Source organism: Rissa tridactyla, chromosome 4, assembly GCF_028500815.1.
Source record: "Rissa tridactyla isolate bRisTri1 chromosome 4, bRisTri1.patW.cur.20221130, whole genome shotgun sequence".
Classification (NCBI taxonomy): domain Eukaryota; kingdom Metazoa; phylum Chordata; class Aves; order Charadriiformes; family Laridae; genus Rissa; species Rissa tridactyla.
Window position 1 is genome coordinate 39438013 of NC_071469.1, and position 21728 is coordinate 39459740.

Sequence of the window (21728 nt, forward strand, 5' to 3'; positions counted from 1 at the left end):
GAGCCCAGAACTCTATAAGAAGCTAAAAAAGCAGAATCTTATTTCTTTGGCGTTCTACTAAGAATTAGGCACAGAGTTTCTAACCTGCTGAAGGTGAAAAGAATTACCTTTTGCAAACGTGGCTCTGGTGTTAATAACTCCATAGATGTATTTAAAGGCCTACAATGAGGATAAGCTCTTGAGCTAGATGCAGGCCTTGAAATTTTATCCAAGCTCCCCCTTGTAATATCCATTGTGACCTAACATTGGGAAAAAAAATAAAAACAAAAACAACCTTCCAAACTATCAGTTTGATAATAAAGCAACACAAGCCCAGTAATATTTCAGATGCAGATGAAACAAGTTTCAAATCCTTTCTGGCAATTCAATGTTGAGAGTTCTTTCCAGTATAGACTAGCTTGCTGCTCAAGTATATGCTTTTTAATATATGTACAAATACATATTTGTATCATCAAGCCAACCACAGTATTCAAATGAGCTTACTTTCAAAGAAACTTCAAATTACTTAAATCTTAAAAGTAATTTCACAACAAAGGAAATGTCATGTTTTGGGGTTTTTTTCTATTTTTAAAAACATGGGACTAGCAAAGCTAGCATCAACAAAAAAATGAGGGTATTTTATAGACCTCTTGACCACTTCAAATAAAGCAGCCAAAAGCTTTTTACATTCAGTAGTTCTAAATGGCAGGGGCGGAGGGGGGGTGTTCCCAAATCCAAACGGCCACATTCCCAGTCCCAGTTCAATTTGGAGTCTAAACAACAGAAATGATTGGTTCTCCGCAAAAAACTGCATGAATTCACAGGAATTCGGTATCTGAGTATGTGACACACACTGCTAATTTGCAGAAGGCCCGAGCAAATACAACGTTTTATTTCAGTACAAGAAACAGGACAACCAGAGCCATGCGCACACGTCCGTAACTTGACACGGCAAGTGGGCAGAGAAGACAAAGAGTCGTTTATATTCATTCATTCATGCATGCATGCATTCCGGCTTATGAATCTCAGGCCCCTTCACACCGTTTCCCACCGGCAGCCAGGACCGGTGACAGCAGCGGGAGATGCCCACGGGCGCCCGGGGGGACGCTGAGGCGGGCCCCGCACCCCCCCGCTCACAGCGCCGCCCACCGCGGCCGGCCGGGACACCCACCCACCCGTCGACGGCTTCTGGCCGTCTCTAGGCCTCCGCCAACGGCCACGGCTCCAACAGCCCCGCCTGGGAGTGCGGCCGGACCCGCCGGCAGGGCCCGTCCCGTCCGTAGGGCGGGAAGGCGGGAGAGCGGCAGTGCGGGGGGCAGCAGAGCCGGCACAGCCGCCGTTACCACGACAACCAACTCACCGACCTCTCGCGACAACTGCAGGATCCCGCCGCGAGGCGGGGCGGTACCATCCTCGGGACGGGGGTGGTGGCGGTGGAGGCGCGGAGGTGGTAATAAAAAGTTCTTAGCCCTTTCCCAGGAACGCACATGTAATGGAGCTGTCACTTGCTCACGAAGTCCGGACTACCGGGTAACCCCATGGAAGCCTGTCTTCTCCGTCCTGACCGAGAGAAATGCTGTACGGAGAGCGTCCTTCTCTTCCCTCCCCCCCGCAGACAGTTGGGCTGTGCCGGGCCCGTTGCTGGCGCGGCGGGATGGCGGCGCCGGTGCTGGAGTGTCCGTGTCTGCGTGGCGGGGCCGGCGCGGGGGAGTCGGCGTCCGAGCCCGGCTGAGACTGTTACCGGGAGGCAGGGTGGCGGCGGCGGCGGCGGGTCCCCCGGTCCACCCGCCCCGGCCCCGTGCCGAGCGGCTCTGAGCCGGGACGGGCGAGCGGGGCTCGGGGCGGGCCGGGACCCGTTGGGACCTGTCGGGCAGGGTGTCGCAGGCGGGTGCTGCAACCATTCCCACGATGGCATAATTCTCCTTGCCCTTCCCACGTCAGCAAAAGAAGAATTTTTGAAGTGTTCAGCAGGAAAAAGGTACCCTGTCCAGCCTTTTAAATAATACGCCTGTGCTGTGAGTTGTTTCTTTTGGTAGTCTGTCCAGTTTCCTGCATAAATTGTGTCATGTTTACTTGTAAAGAAGGATGGTTGAATGACTTTTAAATAAACTCATTAAAACTAATACTGTAGTCACCATTTTTTATCTGAATATCCACTGTTAATGATAAATTTTAATTAATAAGGGGATTGTAACCAGCTTCCTAATCCCATCTCTTTTTATTTCTTTTTTATATTTAAATATGATGTGACAAGTGATTCTTGTTTTCTGATTAACTTGTAAAAATGAGACAGTTACTGTCCCCTACATATTCCTTTGATACCCATATATGTTAAAATCAGGTTTACATTAGCAAAATTTACAGTGGCAAAAATTTACAAGAAACAGTTTGAAGAAACAAACTGCATCTCGTTCAAAGTAAGGTTGTGGTTGACAATTTTTTCTGCCAAAATCTTAACTTTGCAGACAGCAAATACATGCCCACAACAGTAGAGTTTTTACTGATGCTTATAGGAAATGGCATTTTACTGTCAATATTCCTGCAAGTGACGGCAAGAGAAGAACAATTTTTTACTGTTACTTAGTGCAGTAAGGATGCAGTGTGGTTTACAGTCAAGAGCTAAAGACAAGTATAGAATATACACTAGTGAACCACCTGTATTTTATAGAGTCATCAAATGGTTTAGGTTGGAAGGGACTAGAAAGACTAGAGGAACTAGACTCCCGCTAGACCAGGCTGCTCAAAGCCCCATCCAGCCTGGCCTTGAACACTTCCAGGGATGCGGCATCAGCAACTTCTCTGGGCAACCTGTGCCAGTGTCTCACCTCCCCCACAGTAACGAATTTCTTCCTGATACTTAATTTAAATCTCCCCTCTTTCAGTTTAGAACTGTTACCCCTTGTCCTATCACTACACTCTCTGATAAAGAGTCTCTCCCCAGCTTTCTGGAGGGCCGCTTTAAGGTCTCCCCTGGAGCCTTCTCCAGGCTGAAAAACCCCAACTCTCTTGGCCTATCCTCATAGGGGGATATATGAAAATTTTAACGTTAATCCTGCGATTGTTAATGCAATACCATAGTGGTGTTTGTAATGTGTGGTGCTTTCATAAATAAAAACCACATAAGATTGAATGTTTACATCCACAAGTTGAGTATTTAAGCCCAGTAATGACAATGAGAAAGCAGGAGAATGGAGAATCCAGTTCAGAGCTAGCTAAACTAAAATCTACTTTTTGTTATATTAGGAATTATATTAACTATGAATAATGAGGTATGGAAAGCGGGTAGGTATAACTACCCCAATATTTATTTATTTCTTCAGTAGAGTGTATGTGCTTAACAGCTGACAGATTCTGACTATCAGCTTCCCACACTACAGGCTGCCTACAACCGCAGAAGAGCACGGGAGAGTGTCCAGTTCCGCATTTGTTAACAGACATAAAATTCCTTTGAAAGTGGTGCAGGAATAGGCTCCTTACTGCTGCTTGTCCACACAGAATCTGTGAAGGTTATCAATAAGGCCGTCACACCTGAGAGTTAATAATAGTGGCTCAGCAGGGATATCTCAAATCACAGTTGTCTGTGAGTGTTACGTGTCCTACAAGACCCAGAGAGGAAAAGAAGAGGTTCAGAGTTCATCCCAAATCCTGCAAATCGGGCCATAAGAGTCTTCGTGTCCAATAAGAGGACTGAACTTTCTAAACTTCATTAAATATTAGAGAATCTCAAATATTGGTACAGGTGGCAGGTGTATTTACAATGAAGTATGAACTAGAAAAGCAGAAAAAAGGCTGTGACTTCCTTTTTCCTTTTTTTTGCCTTTTTGGGAATAGGTAAGTTTTGTTCCATGATAAATTAGATACTTAATTGAATTAAGTATGATGAGAATAAAGAAAAAAAAAAAGCGCTGCATTGGAGAAAACTTGCGACTAGAAAGGGCATAGCAAGAAAAGCACTCCAAGGTGTGCTTTTTATCCTAAAAGATGGGTTACAACATGATGAAGATACATTTAGAAAGGCTGTCTTGATCCTGAGAACATGGTCACCATAGTAACAGAATTCATTTATCCTTTTCTCCCCAACCCAATCAAGAAGAAACGCAAGTGAGGGGGAAAATACAGGAAAACTTCTTCCATTACTACTCCTACATATTCATACTCCTCTGCTGAACAGCATTTTAATACACAAATAGGTAGCCAAAACACTTTCATTGTCTCACACAAGTTGGAGGGCAAATGCTTATTAGCTATTAGTCTTTGATATTTTCAATATTCTTTTGTGTACTCACCTGAAGTAGCTTTTCTTTACCACAGGCAGTATTTTTAAGGTAGACTGCAACAGTCCCAGTACACTGATCAAGAGCAGCACAGTTAATTTTCCTTATCTTAATTCCCTTAAATATTAGGGGAATAAACAGACACTTTTCTTGCAAAGGACAAAGAGATTATGTATGCATGCCTTTTGATCGATGTGTGCCAAGTCGAGGGCAAAAAGCCAGGAATTTTTGGCCATATTCCAACTTTTCCAGAAGCCCTCAGTGAGGATGAGTGGAGTTCTGCAGTGTGCTCCATCAGCAACAGTGATACAGCATGGGAACCTGTCAGCCGAGGAGGAAAGGCTAAACTAAAAGGCTAAGTCCAGAGTCGGTGGTAAAACTTCCATTGTGTTTAGTAAAGCCAGGTTTTCATTCTTTGGCTCTTATTGGGAAAGGTCCTGCCTTGACCAGACTGTCTTCCATGCGGCCACACCTTCTGCTACTGGCAAAGAGCAGTTTGGGAAGCAGGAGCTCAAAATGGGTTGTGTTGTGCTGAGACGTTTCAGTGCCGTGGGGCGCAGTGTGTTGGAGTTTGCAACGTGACAGGTGCAAGGGGACCAGAACAATAAGATCCTACAAGTGTCTAAGGACCTTCTTCCATGGCTTAGGATATGATCCAGGCAAAAAGTAGACGGTTTAGTTTTACAGAAAATGGAGGCCAAGAAAAAAGAATACTGCTTAGGTAAGTACTGTGCACAAAGGAGTTTTCAGAGTAAATCGCCATCTCAGTGAATTATATTTAGCCATAAGGAACCTCAGGATGCAGAACAGCAGCTGTGTAAAGAAACCCTGGTTTGAGTTACCAAAGGTATTGGATCCGATTTGATATTTCTTATGCTTTCTTTAAAAAATAGTCCACTTTCTCCTCACTGAGAAGAAACAAGAGAACGGCTCCTATGCACACGCTGAGATGAAGAATGCTTCTGCATCCCACTCCTGTACTGTTGTCCCTGAAGAAAGCAATTAGAAAAATCAGGCTGTGCATACTCTTCACCACCTTCGTCTGGTTTAGCAGCTTGAAAACAGACCTGGAACAAAGATCACCTTGGGCTGGTTCCTGCTGTTCCCACCTCTTGTGTCCTCCAGGGGAGGGGAGGAATCAACTTGCTCACGAGTGCAAGCATCTGCATCTGGAGTTCTGCAGTTTTCTACAAGATGTGTTTTCATTTGGTTTCCTAAACTGTCCTTGAATTACAAATTACTGCAGATTGCAGTCACTAACTTTGTGCTCCAAGTTTGATAAAGACATCATTATCAATTTGTTTAGAAATCCTGCTAATATCCCTACTTTGGCACAGAGAAAGTCACTTCAACTAAAATAAGAAGCAGTCTTTTGAAGAGGTAAGAATCTTCTAAGTTTGAAAGCAGTGACTTCAACCATATCTTTTTTTTTGGGGGGGAGGGTGAGTCCTTTATGGCCCAAAAAAAAAAAGAAAAAAACCACTGAACTCATTATCTCATACTACTCCTACGTAAAGCACAATTACACAGTAACTTACATCAAACAAAATTAGAAAGCAGTGATTTTGCTTTTTTTATGTTTACATTCTTTATCAAATTATGCAGTGCAAGGTCAGGTGACACGAATGAAAGGAACTACCTGAGTTCTGTGGGACACGTAATCACCTCCAGAGCTGGTTACCTACACAGCAGCTTATGGGGCAGCTCCTGTTTAGCTAGAGCCATCTGCCAAGTCCCAGTCCTACTGATCTGGAACCACAGCCTGACTTTCCTCTCCATTCTTCAAGATACAGCCCACTGATAGAGGAATATTTTCCCAGGAAACAGTGAGCAGAATAGACAAAAAAATGCCCTACAGAAATCCAGCCAGCCTCTTCTGCAAAACATTATCTATAGGTGTATTTTTAAAACCAGAACAAATGCATTAATTGAATTACTGCAGATTAATAACAAATAGATCTGTTATAGAGTAGAATACTTGCGGAGTTTCTAGAGAACAACTGCTTTTCTCTGGAAGTTTATCCCATTGTGCAAAATACATTGTTGACAAGTAGCCAACCAATACAGCATTATTTGGTGCTGAAAGACTATATGGGCATTTGATTTTTTAATTTTTACATGATGTTTGTTTGAATTTAACAATATTTCTTGAGGATATCTAGGAACAGTAAATTGACATTGTTCCCACAGTCTTTTCATCTTTTTAAAAGGATTTCTTCCTTTGTTTAGTAGCAGTTCCATTTTCTATTTTTCTCCCCTAAGTGCTAGAATAATGAGTTTTAACTTTCCTTCCTCCAAGTTTATTCTCCAGTGTAGTAAGATTTAGCCTTTAAATTTAGCCAAATTACCCCAGGCTTTCACTTCTTCAATTCCCACAGCTTTGCTTTGTACTTCACTTTCTTTCATCAAAAATCTGGAGAGAAAAAATTATCTTACCAACACCTCTGGTGGTTAAAAACAACCATCATAACCAAAACCACACACTTTTTCGTATCTCTAATGTGATGATAAAGAAGAAAACAAGTCTTGATTTTTTTTTTTTTCATATTGGATGCTGGAGAACATTTTGCCCAGTGCAAATCAGCTGAACAACAAGCAGTAACAAGTCAAAGTTTCCACCGTCTTGGATGAAGTTAAAAATCAAACTCTACAAGTCTAATATTCCATCTTGCATAAAGAATCTCATGAATTACTGTTTTCTGGTGACAATTCTAGCACAGAGGCTGTATTATGAATTTTACACAGATTGTTTTTTCTATGCAAAGATGTGCTTTTGTGTATTTTTTTCCACTTCCCTTAAACATTCACACTAAGGGGGACTAAAATAAAACATTCCTAAATAATTCTTCAGGTATGGAAAACTACCTTAGTTAATTTCTTGGTGAAAGGTTTCAATGTCTTCAGATACAATTTGCTAAGAAAAATACAAGCAAGTTTTTACATGTGTCCTCTTTGAAAGAAAAAGGTATTTTTGTCTCAACACTCAAAAATCACCACAGACCCCTTGCTTTCCAGATAAACTAAATTCTATGCAATTTGGCTCTTTCAATTTATCATTGTCATTTCATTCAATGTGAGAGTTGAAAAGGACAAAACTAAGCCTAAGTTTGCTTTCCTCAGAGGAGTTCAGATCTGAGTAACCATTTATCCACATTCCTTGATCACAGAGACTTTGACCAGTATCTATATGTAAATGGGCCATAAATATTAAATTTAACCAAAATTCATAAGGAAACTATAACTCCTTCTTTGCTTTTGAGGTTTTCAGGATTTTTTGAATGGCATCTGTTCTTTCACTAGCTTTGGATAAACAAACACCCATTAAATTACTTTTTATCAGCATTTAAAAAAATATGTCTGCTATGATATTTCTCTACCTTTGCCACAGAAGGAACACCTTTTCCTGGACTATTTCTTCTGTCTGATTTCAGGGAGGCTATGTCTGCCTTCTCATCTCTGTATCTAAGCAGTAGGGCAGCTGGGGTTCCCACCACCCATCTGGACCCATTGAAGACTGCTCCTCACTCCCAAGCTGAGAAGTTCTTGAACTAGAAAGAAGTGAAAAGCGCTAAAAATAAAGAGGAAATTGAGAAAAACATCATTTACACAGTCATTTATAAACCTTTTTTAAATACATTTTTATTAAAACATTTGCTTTTAATGCCTTGTAGAAATCCACCACCTTGGAGCCATCAGAAGCTGCTGACTTTCTTCAAACATGTCAAAGGAAGAGCAGGAATATCTCCAAATCCTGCTTCAGCAGAATTTTTTCTCACTTTTAACATTAACTCGTTCGATTTAGTAAGTTACTGTGAACTTGGCAAGATTCTTCACCTTGTCCTTTTAAAAGTACGCTTTAAAGAAAACTACTTTCATAAACAGGCAGTAACTACAGATAAAGGTTCAGCATGCACCAAAGGGCTGAAGTACAGGAGAACCACAAGGAGAACACAGATGTTACCAGATTGTGCTTTTAAGAAACTACGCACAGAGACAACAGTGAATGCAGATAAGGAAGAAGGAAAGACTACTTGCAACTGAACAAGGATTAAAATGTCAGGGTTACAACAGTTTTCAGGTCATCTAACAGACTGATATACTTTAAAATTCACAGTCAGTATAAACGAGACAATACGTCTGTGATGATGCAGGGGGACAGGCTGCAGTACAGTGCCTGAACTCTCACAGAAAGGCTGGCGTGCTGATACCAGGGATGGCATGACTCTCATTCACTCAGGAATTAGGCACCAGATTTGAAAGTCTCATGTTCCTACACTGGGTGGTCTACTTTGTGAGACGAGTGGAGGAGGATGGTTGGTATCTATATCTGGTGAAGGCAGACGGAAAACCTCCCTAACTCTGACAACACTGAGCATTAATAGCTTTGCCTTTTGTGGTCTGTTATCAGCTTCCTCACTCAGCTGTTCAGTAGAAGGCTACCAACACTCTGGCCCATTTCTTTCATTTGCTAGCTTTCCCATTAGAAAACATCAGAGTGCACCAGCGGATGAGTTTACTTTAAGGTTGACCCCTTGGTTACTTACACAATACATACATTACACTGTTGGGACATTTGTATATGCCCTTTATCACAGGATCAAAGTGTTCTATTTATGCCCTTGGCACATACATACTCGTTTACTGGAGTCAGGATTGGTCCTGCATGGCCTCTAATCCGTTTTTTACTTAAAACTACAAGAATACATGTTTGGTTTTTTTAAAAGGGTCTTTCTCAGGTTTGACACACATGATGATTTGGGTTTTGCTGAAGCTTTAAGCCAAAAAAATAGTGGCTTAGGTTTTAAAAAAGTTTAGATATTTGGCAGATACTTGGTAACTAATTTGTGCAAGAAGTCCAGCAAGTTTTATTTCTAACACTGATTTAAGAAATGGGCTTAGCAGAAAATAGATGTTCTTAATAGTCCATCTTATTTCATTAATGAAACGTGCAGAACCTTGCTGTGTCTATTTACAGGAGGTTAGGACTTACCAAATTTTACATCTCTCCTCTGCTCCCTACAGCCTTTCCTATTAAGATACTTTGATACCCAGCCATTTTAATACCACATGAGGTTTCCCAGCAAACCGACTGCCATATTTCCATACTTCAGCCATGCAAAGTGTTCACAAAGCCATATGTACCTTTTGAAAGTTAATCAGGCAAGTATCATTGTAGGGATTTCACAGATAAAAGAATCATCATCTTTTGATATATTATTTTCATGAAAACATATTAATAAGAAACACTTGTATATATGCTTCCCTTTTGTTTGTTTGTTTAAATTATATTTGGCACAAAAAAATCAGCCTGTAACAAATTTCAGCATAACAAAGATCCATGGGATCACACATATGATAGAAGGTGACCTTCCTCTGTCACTTAAAGCTCCTGCTCTTCCTAAGAATCCACCTTGGGAAAAATACTGACTTTATTGTTTCTGCTGATTTTTCTTTCTGCCTTACACTTAGGCTGTTTCGTCTGGATTAGCTCTTCAGGGGTATTCCCCAAAGGAGGCAGGAGCCGCTTCTTACTGTTTCGGTTTTCTGACAGCCACTGTGGAGGCAGCTCAAAGGGTCCAAAACCAAACTGCATGGAATACTTGTCATTTACCGTATCAGCTTCTGTGGGCACAGCTGGCGCCACCTGAGCTGCAGAGTCTGCAATTGTCGGTGGTATAAATTTGTGAACCAAAGTCTCTCCTACCTCTAAACTGGTGGTAGGAATGTCTTTCTGTTGAAAGTCACCAGACCCAATGGACTTGGTCTCATTCTCCTCATCTTCCATTGGCTTGAAGATTTGTTGTTGCCCGATATGAAACATCTCCAGAAGCTGGCTCCCCGAACGGACACTGGGCTCCAAATTAGCATCTGCAACACCACCTGAGCTGACAATGTTTCTCCTGCTGTACCTTCGGTGCAGCTGTACTATTGTCCCCACTAAGCACTTCCGTACCGATTTGTTAACAGTTAGAAATAACAAAGGATTAGCCAGCAAAGAGACCTTGGGCAACCAAATGGCAGTGAGGAGCAAGAAGACCGAAATATCTGAAATATTGAGTATGGTGCGGTAAATCACCAAGGTCACATAGGGAACACTGCAGAAAATAAATATCATAACCATGGAAAGCAGCATGGCATGAAGCTCGGCTTCTCGCTGGGAGGCATAAGGGATAGAAATTGTATTCTGAGGGGTCCTTAAGGCAGCTATGATGACTTTTTTCTTCTGGCTGGCACTCAGTGCCCTGCGAATAAGAATCATAAAAAGAAACACTACAGCCACTGGTACAATCACAGTGGTGATGTTATAGATGATGACATATATCAGGTGGCCAAGGGAGTAACTCCAAGATTCAGAACAGGTGGACATGGCATAAATATCAGACACATTGGTTACAGCAAATACTGGAATGCTGGCCACTATTGCATGGGCCCAGATATAGATAACCAGGTCTCGGGATTTTGCATCAGATATTTTTCTTTCCAGAGGGTATAAAACAGAGTAGTACCTGTCAAAAAAAAAAAAAAAATTACAATTGATACAATGCCAAGGGTGAAGTCTATAATGAGCACAGTGCTTATGAGAAGCCTCTCAGGATCTGTCTGAGCATAATGCTCCAAATCCCTAACTGGGTTGACAACTGACTACCTGCTTATGAGAGAAAAAAAACCCCAAAGGTCTACGCCTTTGCAGGTCTGCCTGTAGAAAAAACCTGAATATTCAAACTTCAGGATCAGGTTATTGGTGGTGAACAACTCTTTTAATAATTGTGACTACATCACTTTGGCTGATTTGTATAAACATTATTTGGAGATTTCATCATTTAATTACTTGTAAACTGGACAGTATATTGCACATGGCACAAAATTCCAGAAAACATGATGGAGGCATAGATATGTCACGTTGAAAGGCAAGATTCATAGTTAATTTGAAAAGCTGCTTTATGGTAGATTTTTTTTCTCTGGATATTTGGAAAAAGCTGCTGGTCACAAATTACATGTACCCATCTACTCGAAGTACAATGGGGTTTTGTTCTGCACAAGTTCTGGTTGGCAAGGCCCTGAGGAAAAGAGCAGTCAAACACTGACATTCTGTGTGCACTAAACAAAAAAGTGCATTTCTGACATGCACTTCAAATATTTCAGGCACTAATTCATTGTTTGCTTACTACTGTGGACTTTGAAGCTCACTGAATTTTCATGGGAGACCTGTCCTTTTACACTTACCATTATGAGCAGTAATAGTTTGTGCTTTTTGTGAGGAAGATCGAAAGTTTTACCGGTGAACAGCAGATGACAGCTGTTCCACTGGCAACACTGGTGTGCATTACAGATAGTGATATCGCATTTATCAAGACATTAGCATTTAAGTAAGAGACATATCACTTCATTAGGTATACAGTTTGGTTTTGTACAGCTAACGTAATTTGTGGTGAGATATAATAACAGACTAACAATAATTTTATCTAACATGTATAAATTCCCTGTTTTAGTAATGTAAACTGTATTAAACCAGTATCTACCCTTCCTTAAAAATATCTAACTTGAAGTCACTGTCAAGATGACAGAGCTGTGCATGTAGGTGGGATCAGTGACTGCTGGTAATAATAATGAGCAAAATGAATGGAATCCAAAAACTTAGACAGTCCAAAGGGCCACTTCTGTTTTAGACTGATCTTCTACATACAAAAACCTCTCTGAATGAATTTGGGTTGTATTCATATTGTTTGGTTGTTGTTTTTTTTAAACAAATCTGCATTTTAAATTTGAAATTGATGGACAATCTGCCTAAGGCATTGGTAAATTCTTCTAACAGGCAATGGCTTTCAGCTTCCACAGTTAAAAATGTGCACCTTATCTATAGTCTGAAATTGTCTGCTTTCAAGTTCCAAGAATCATTAACAGGAAGAAAGAAAGGATAAAAACTTCTCTGAAGACAAATCTATAGACTCAAAGTCCTTTATACCCAGAGATATCAGAGTAAACTGAAAAGCAAAGGTTTTCAATGTTACAGAGAAGAATATTTATCCCAATACATTCTAGAAAGAAGCTGTACGCTGTGAGCAAACCACCAGAACAAGAGTCAGAACAATACAAAAGGAAGAAAAGGGTTTCAAAGGGAGAAAGAAGATAGAAAGATCAAGGATCCTGGCAAGTTTGCTCTCTTACCTGTCGAGGGCAATGGCTGGAAAACTAAGGATGGTCACTGAGCAGAAGACTTTGTGCAGAAACTTGGCAATTCTGCAGAAAAGCATTGTATAGATCCACCAGCAGCAGTGCGGACTGGCACTAAGAGCAATGTCAAAAGGCACACAGACTAGGCTGGCACAGATCCCCGAGCAGGCCAAATTCTTAATGAATCGGTTTGTTACAGATTTAAGTACCGATGTTCTGCAAGTTGACCACAGCACCATGATGTTACCTGCAAGTAGAGACAGGAAGGATAAACAAAGAAAAGAAAAAAAATAAACAACAAAACCAAACCAAACCAAACCCAAAGAAACAGAAAAACACCCCTAAAACCCAACAACAACAATTTTAACAGATTTTAATGTTCCCTGGTACTGCAGATAAGAATACTTGTTTGGAGTTTGCCAGGAGTTACTGATCTGAACCAACACACTGCTCAAACTAAAAAGTCTGTAATGGCTAGTAGCTTTATAAATCAGATGACTGAAAACAATTACGCCCCAGCTATCTCCTCCCAGCTTCTGGTAATGAATGAATGAGGGGATTTCAGAGGCAAATGCCTAAGTAGGATAGCCAAACCATGTTTTTAGATGCTTATCTTGACTCCTGCATTAAATTAACCATCCTGAGTATTCAAATATAGAAAATTCCTAAAGTGCTCATATTTTAATAACTAGTGCATAATTATTTTTAAAGATAAAAGTACACTGTAATTAAGTATAAATGTAATTAAAATACAAATATATGGGTTTAATCTGCTTGTCTCTGCGTGGAAGTGGATTACACCAGTTTGCTTTTCTTTCTACTGGCCATTTCAACTGCACAGACAGGCCTGTGTGAAGCCACATCCAGAAGAAACTTGTCTTTTTTCTTTTGTATTTCCCCCCAAATGATTCTAGATATACATAATAACATGTAATTAAACAAAGGGTCAGGCAAAAAAAAAAAAAGACTCAAGGCACATAACTTACATAGCTTCACAAAAGTAAACACAGAATGCAACCCACTGTTTCGGATATTCAAGCCCTATACATTTGTTTCAAATAGGGTGAATGCATGGCAGTGAAGCAGAAGTACAGAGAGAAACCAGCATTAGCTAATACAATATTTTCCCTTATTATTGTATTTTATTCTGTCCAGTTCTCAGACAGAAATATCATATCATAGAAACAAATTTTCCATCGCAGATTTCCCTATATTTCTAACTAACACAGCAAGAGCGCAAGAGTCAATGAAGCAATCATTGCATGCAGCTCTGGGCCCCTTCTAATGCATACCAAGAAGCCAGAAAACTCACTCTCAGAATATAGGATTTTATCTCTCCTTTTAAAACCTGTCTTTAGCAAGATGTGTGCTATTTTTTTAATAAATAATAAAAAAAAAGAGTACAACCAGGAAAAATAAGGCTTAATAGAAATGTGCAAAAATGAAGATGAATTTAATATTGAAGTCTTATCTTGAATGTCATAAGCCACCTAAAATTCTCAAAGCTTTTGCCACTTCCAATTAATACAAGTTAAAGATAATGCCATAGGTGAAAGAAATGCAGACACACACTACATGACCACGGAAATGCTTACTTGCCAAAAGTATATTTTACGCGCACAAAAGCCTCCCAAAGACAGGTCAGCCCACCACGGCTGTACTTAGACGTCTGTACTTAACCACTTGCTGCAAACTGCCTGGAGGGCACTAAGCTCCACGGACCCGACGTACATGGAACTACACCACACATTGTCTCAGCAATAGCTTTCTTGGTCTGCCTTGGTCTGCTCAGGCTGAGAAGTCCCTTTCCCCTGTGTCTATATGGGCAGAGGGGAATGATCTGAAGGAGGGAGAGGGCACTGAGGAGCAGACAGGTCAGGCTTCCCTGCTCCCTGTCCTCTTGGCACTGGCTTTACCCTCCCAGGCGGGTGACACCCAACAGGCAGCAAACTCTTAGGCTGATCAAACACTGTGGCAGACACTTTCTGTGGTCCCCAAGCAGATGGAGATGTACTAGTGCAGAGGTAAGGAGGCAGAAGGACCTCTGCTAGCGCAGCTGAGCGGGGCGCACACATTCTACACCAGGTAACCTGGTCCTGGCTTTCCACCCCTGCCTGCACGGACACCATTTGGGCTCAGGCTCCAGCACCTAATGCTTGGAACATTTCAGTGCCATCTTCAGACAGTCCAGCTGAAGACTCACCAGCAGCAACAGGAAATATAAACTTTCAAACTGGAAGGCAGCAGATGAATGTGCAAGGTGACCAGAACAAGTTAGAAGCACACATTTTTAAAGATACATGCAGATCATAGATTTCTAAGTAAGCTGTCCAATTCACACTGAAAGGTGCCTAATGTGTCAGCTAAGTGTTTGTCACACAAACATCATAAAAACAGCACAAAAACACACAAAGTTTTCTGAAGGGTTTCACAAGCCTTCCTTGTAAACATAGAAAACATCAGAGTTATTTTCAGAAAGCATTCACCCTTTTATGAAATGATCTGACAAAGAAATGAAAGCAAACATACTTTATACAACTCCCCCTAGTAATTCTTCACAATGGTTTTAATGGAGAAAAATCTCTAGTGCTAGAGCCCGTATCTCTTGATCATACTATCCCCTAGCTAATCAATTCTAATGTAGATTATTAAATACCTCTCTTTCCGTACGACACTAAGCAATAGAGAGTCATTCAATCATCTTACCGGACAGCAAATCCAAGACAAAAATAAAATATAATAGTTCAGTGCATGAGACTGATTAAACTATGTTCAAATTTTCATACTGAAGAAATACTGCAATAATTTTTTGTTATCCAGTTCACTGTGCACTACACAAAAATTGTCCTGAATGACAGGTACTAGTGAGTTAGTAAAATTCCCAGCATTGGCCAAATTACGCAGCTGTTCTCAGTGCACAGCTCACGTGTCTGCTAGTTGTTTTGCACCAGCAGTAACTACATGGTAAAGGCCAGTATCATCTTAATGAAATCCGATTCTCCTTTATTTTATTTCTCCCGGAGACATACCGTGCAATATCACCAGATCAAACAAAGCATCGCTACCAGCATAAAAATACTGCCTGACGAGACAACTTTTACTCTGCTGCAGCTGGACAGCATGTAAAGGAGACTTTAGCTTTCTACCTCCAAGAAAAGTCAAGTTGTTCTTACTCTATCAAAACCACATGTTGTTGATACTGTATGTTGTTGGCACTTACCAGAAGTTCTTTTGAGTTGAAATGTAATTGATTTATAAGGCAGTCAGATTTATTAGTGTTTTTGTAGGGTACCTACAAATACACATAATAAGAGAAAACATCATCTTAAGCTGCTGATTGAGATATGAAAAAGCATCTGCAGTGCCCCACACCTCTCTCTGCTGACACTACCATTTTTTGGCTTGATTTTTCCCCTACCCAATAAAAAACATCCCAAGCTTTTACTTGCTAAGTAGAGTTCTCCTATAGTTGCCCCCATGAAATGCCAGCAAGATCATATTTTGTTCATATGGCCAATGTGTATACCAAGTGGCAAGTACCCAGAAATACCAAAGTCAAGTTTAGCTCCTTGACAAAACAGTACACTGTTTCAATAGAAGCATGCAGTATTAACTTTAAATTCTACCCCACAGATGTACTAGTTAGGTCTGCAGAGCTTGAATGTCATTTAGAATTTAATTTTCTACATAATGCGTCATGTGTCTTACGCAAATTCCTTTTTGGTAGCTGACAAAATATTGAGTTACACATTTACTATCTGTTGTGTTTTAAAGAATGGTATCATCATCTGGTTTTGGCAGGTGCTTTGGGCTTGACAGTATATTCCACAGACAGTATTCAATCAGTTGTATTCAAAGCTTCCTAAGTTGCTAGGAGATACTCAAGTCAATCAAACCGTTTGCATTCAAAAATATCTCTAACTCACCAGTTCTTAAAGATGCACTTCTCATATAGTTATAATTATTACAATGCCCTGGAGTAGGGGAGAAGCTGTTTTTTTGGTTTGGGGTTTTTTTGTTTTGTTTTTTTTTGTTTGGTTGTTTTTTTTAAAGTGTTCATCTAGCTTGAACTGCATTGATTTTATAACCTTACTTCCAAAGCAAATTTCACCTCCATTAGAATGAATATAAATGAAGAATGGAAAAATACAATAAATCAGAGGGATTTTCATTAGTACTTCAGAAGCTGTTAGAGAATTCCTGAGCTATTCTTCAGGGTCCTACAGAGGAGTTTCATTGAAGACTCCAGATTCTCAACTGGTTAATTACTTCTACAAATTATGTCATATTGTAATTTACACATCAGAGTCACAAGGAAATGAAATTAGCTCCAGTCCTGACTGATCCTAAATGGAAGTGGAAAGAAAAAAGCATAAAAAAATATTGGTTCTAAGATGAGGAAGAACTCTTTAGACAGACAAAATAAAGTCAGAGCCTCAAAGGGGAAAAAAGGATAATCAGACAGAAGTGTCCACTTGGGACACTGGAAAATTATTGAGTGAATATCCCTCAGGAAATATTCTTTTTCCACTTGCAACTATGGGTAACTTGTACACCAGTAAGCTGCTCTGATGAACCAGATCAGCTTCAGGATAGACTGGTAGATCTTTCTGCTGATGCCTTCAAACCAAGTCTTTCCCTTCATGCATCTCAAAGTCACCCACTCAGAGAAAAAATTACACCAGAAACCTTGCACGGCATTAAACATTTAGAAGCTTCAGAACAAAACTGCATGCATTTCCCATTTCATCGCTCCTCACCTTTCCCCAGCAACTCCTTTTCATGGAAGAGGATAACAACGTTCCAGGCAACAAGGTAATTCAACAAGTATTAGCAATTGCGCTCTGAATCTTTTCGTAGTGTCTAGAGGTACTTTCCTGTTCTGTATGTATTTGTCATTCATTGCTGAACCCGTGAAAGGAACTACTCAAACACCAGTATTCTCCCTGGCTTACAACTGTACAGGGCTGTTGCACATCCTCACGGTGGGCAAAGCTGTCATTTTCTACCATGGCTTAGTTTTGAGGATGTTTCTGCTGGATAACTGGTCTAGGGCTACATAACCTTGCATTCAAACTTCCTAAATTACATGGAATTGTACTGGTTAGCTGGGAGGCATTCAGGGAAAGTTAGAGTGAACAAGCAGCTGGAAAACATGGCAACTTGCTGTTTCCTGTAAGTCAATGCTGCTTGGGACATGAGTGTCACTTAGAAATGATCACATGTGACAAAGCATATCCCACACCGGTTGCACAGAACTCCACCACTAAAAGAAAAAGATTAAGTGATTTTCATTTGAAAAGGAAAAACCTATCTTTGGTCTTCTGAGAGAACAAGCTGTGTCTAAATAAAACCCTCACTACACCTGACGTTAGTTGACAACCTTGTCAGTACACAGACTGAATGAGCAGGAGGCAAGTATCCAGCTTGTCTGTGCCTTTGAAAATTTCTCCAAGTAAAAAAAGAGGAATAGGAAATACTAAAGGTAACCCTTGCATGAGAAACAGCTCTTTTCACATTAGAAATAAACACATGTACAAAGCCTGCCAAACAAGGTCAATCAGGCTTCGTTTTATCCCCATATTATCATAAGTATCAACATTCAATAAAATCTCCATGCACTGTTTACCAATTCCACTGTATTCAGATTGGAAGGATGATTGTTTCCAGTCATCCCCTACATTTTTTTTCCAATTGAGAAATATCACAGATAAGCAGCCACACAGTACATGAAGTTGCACAGAAGTACACTGAGAAAGTAAATACAAGACTGGCCCAACACAACATGCTGCCCAGACAATGTCCTTTAAGCCTTTGTAGTGTTTCATGTTCACTGCATCTGCAAGGATTAACGTTCTCTGAGCATGAAATGTTCTCAGAGTGCATTAATCTGATTCAAAGCAGCAAAAAAATATTTTTGCTCCTCTTCCAAGTTGTACCCTCCTTGGATTTTACTGCCAGACACAGTGTTTGACAGAGGCATCAACAGCTGAGACAGTTTTGAAATAATAGCTCTTAGCAATAATTCAAATAACGTGAAAGATTCTTAATAATACCTTTAACAAGTAGAAGGACCATCCCCATGGAAACCAGAGACTGTAATCTAAAACAAATGCATTTGCCATGCAGTCATTCAAAGAAAAGAAGAACAAATATTGCTCTTCGTTGATTAATGCATGGAACCCGATCCATTAGCTGGGTATGACATTCATCTTACATTTTTGTTAATGTTAATCAGCACGTAATTGAATCAAAACAAAGTCCACACTCTAGCAAAATCCTCCTCCTCACAGCTTGCCTCCCTCTGCTTGTTCATTTCCCTCCCATCCAGAGCGGGACTCTCAGGATCCAGCCATCCTTCCCAGCAGAGCCTCTGCCTACCGGACCCGTGCTCGGAGCAGCATTACAGGGAAGGAGCTGGCAGCCCTCTTTATTTAAAACAAACAAACAAACAAACAAACCACGAAGCAACAAAAAATATTAGAAACTGGGGTTTAGCCATTAAAATCTTCCATTAAAAGCAATTAACTGAAAAAGTCACAGGTTCTGTCAATGTGAAGAATGGGAAAACTCCTCTTGTTGAAACACCAGGATAACCACATTCCCAACCCCAAACTCTCTCTTTTTAAATATTTTCTGAGGTATTTTGAGGAAGGTGTTTTCTGCAGAACTTATTTTGTTAAAAGACAAACCTCACTCAAAAGGCAGCTCACTGGAAACGTTTTTGGCAACCCATGACAGGTAGCTATCAAATACCCTTCTTATGTTAAAATGTATGTTATTTACTTATTCATGTCCAGAGGGAACAGGGATGTGTCAGGATACATGTTGGCTTACATCACTTGAAGAAATGTGTAACTTTATCAAGGAATCACAGAATGGTTGAGGCTGAAAGGAATCTCTGGACATCATCTGAACCAAACCCCTGCTCAAGCAGGGCCAAATTCTTGTAATTCTTTAATTCTTGTATATTTTAGTTTTAAAAAGTATAGTCATCAGACTGACAGAATTGCCTTTATAGATGATAAAAAAACTAAAAACAAAAAGTAAACTTCCTGAAACCAAATCCAGCCTTTTTTTAACATTCTAGCTATCAACTTCAAAATTCAGTGATAAAATAACAATTGCACTCCACTTAAAAGGAGTGGGCATTAACTTTAACTTAATTTGTTGTTTTAACATATTTCTTTCATTTTCAGTTTGTGCACATATGCAACCAAATGTTTTATATCCGAGATGAAGTGTCTGCTGCAAGAGAACTACCCTGGAACAAGGTCTGCTGTATATCGAAACGTTTTTTTCCTTCATAAAACAGGTGATCTCCTTAATTTTAAGATAATGTTTCTCACTCCTATTCTTAGTATTCTCATTCACATGTTCCCACTTACATCATCACTATTGGTTTAGAAGAATCATTATGTGAGAGATTTATCAGTGTGTAGCTCTGGTCACCAAACTCAGCTCAACTGAACTACATCAAGCACAAATTTGCCCAGTACAGAGTAGTTGCCTGCTGAGCGCTTCAGCACAGATGTAATTTATACATATTCCTTTCATATAAATTAAAGGAAGCCCTTTCATTAGAGTTTGATAATTGCCTACATGGTTTCTGTTCCCCAAAAAGTGTATATTTACAAGGTAGAAAAGATTTTAGGGAAAGAGCTAGTTCATAGCAGCTTAGTCCCGGAAAGCGAACGTAAGATTTCCTTGCAGGAACAGGTAAGTCCCTGACTTCTGTTGCGGTGTTGCCTAGGGCTAGTTCAAGGCAAATACCTGCCTACACAATCCACTGACAGCACCTGCTGTCTGCTGTGACTTCCTGTGAAGATGGAGTAAAGTTAGAAAACATATATGAAGAAATTTAAAGTTGTTCTTACAGCAAACATAACTTGTGTGATACGATAATATTTGTAATGTCAAAATCACTATGGGGAATGATCATTAACGTAATTCCATTTTTGACATTTTTTACTGTTGTCCTTGGTATTTTATAAATTTATTGCCTGTAGGCAGATTCTAAAGTAACTGCATCGTGCTGAAGGTCTTGGATACCCCACTTGTATTTCTTTCAGACTTCATATCTGAAGGGAGATAATAAAGTGCTGCACCAATAATTCTCCAGTTCTTCACACCCATTGACAGTTTTTCCTACCTCACTTTTTCTACTTATTGCCCTGTTTAATGGACAGAATTTCGAGGTAGGAACAACCATTTTCTCCCTTTCGATAAACTACAGTCCTTCAACAGCCACTGCGATCGTTTCAGCCAATCAAGGAAATAACCATACCCGCTTATTTTTCTGAAGTACACTTGAGTCGTCTGAATTCCTTGCCTCTATTTTAAAACCGATGTCCCCGAAGAACCCGAAGATCTTCAAGCTCCTGGGAAGGAAAGAAGTTTAAAGAACATTGTGTCTGCAACTTCAGGACCTTGGATTGGTCCCACGTCAGGAAAGTATGACAAATGTATAGCATTGCCTTTGAAACCTAAGCTAGGAAATTAAAAACCTGAAAATGAATGTCCAGATTTACTGCTGTAATCATAACAGGAATATAAATCTTTTCAAAGTTATTAGCTTTTTGAATCACAGTGCCTAAGGGACCAGCTTGTTTTACTTATTGCAAAAATAGAACCAAAATTTTTTAAACCCAAGGACTTTAAATGACCCCCATGTGAATCCTCCATGACATGGGGACCAATGTTTTTACCTTTACTATAGACAAAGAAAATAGAAATAAAGGAAATAGATATAGAAGACGTAAAAATAATGAATGTCCACAACATCATTAAATCATTAGCAGAAGTACTGTATCCTACATCTCCTTTGCCAACCAAGTGTCACATCTAGAGGACCATCTGGCCTTTCTTACACCAAGCTTTGGGCCAGTCGCCCTCAGAGAGCAAAAATCTGATGTTGTTACTGAAACACTACAAGGCCAGGGATGCAAGTGAAGCAGGTAATTTTTCTGAAGAGCCAATCTGTCTGTTGTTCATCATCCTTGTTACAAGAGGAATAGCATCTGTCCCTTTGTTTTACAAAGAACACAGAAATGGGCCATTTTGAACCTCTGTGCCATGAAACAACTGAGGGTATGCAACAGTAGCACTTCTTATGCAAGGTGATGTCAAGCAACACAGCAATTTACTTGAGCTCCCATGACCACTGCGCTGAATAATTGTAAATAGCAGTCTTAACACAGGGAGCAAGTACATTTAAGATTTGTTTTTAAATAACAGTGCTATCTGCCAGTACTTCTTTGTTTGTAGAGAGCCTGTAGCCACTTCTGCTGGTAGCCTCGCTAT

At 40.1% G+C, this 21728-nt stretch overlaps 2 protein-coding genes across 3 annotated transcripts in view; both read right to left on the bottom strand.

The window, feature by feature from the left end:
* Positions 1-1212, bottom strand: part of FSIP1 (fibrous sheath interacting protein 1) — a 78999-nt gene extending 77787 nt beyond the window's left edge. Inside the window, exons 1-2 of the mRNA XM_054200296.1 lie at positions 1151-1212; positions 108-239 (exon numbers count right to left, since the gene is read on the bottom strand). Of these exons, the coding sequence (XP_054056271.1) occupies positions 108-233 (126 nt within the window). The 5' untranslated portion in view covers positions 234-239; positions 1151-1212. The remainder of the gene's footprint in view (positions 1-107; positions 240-1150) is intronic.
* Positions 1213-7827: 6615 nt separating this feature from the next.
* Positions 7828-21728, bottom strand: part of GPR176 (G protein-coupled receptor 176) — a 48521-nt gene continuing 34620 nt past the window's right edge. For both annotated transcript variants that reach the window (XM_054201275.1, XM_054201274.1), the window contains 2 exons: positions 12420-12672; positions 7828-10759 (listed from right to left, as the gene is read on the bottom strand). In XM_054201275.1, coding sequence (XP_054057250.1) covers positions 9652-10759; positions 12420-12672 — 1361 coding nt within the window. In that variant the 3' untranslated portion in view covers positions 7828-9651. The remainder of the gene's footprint in view (positions 10760-12419; positions 12673-21728) is intronic.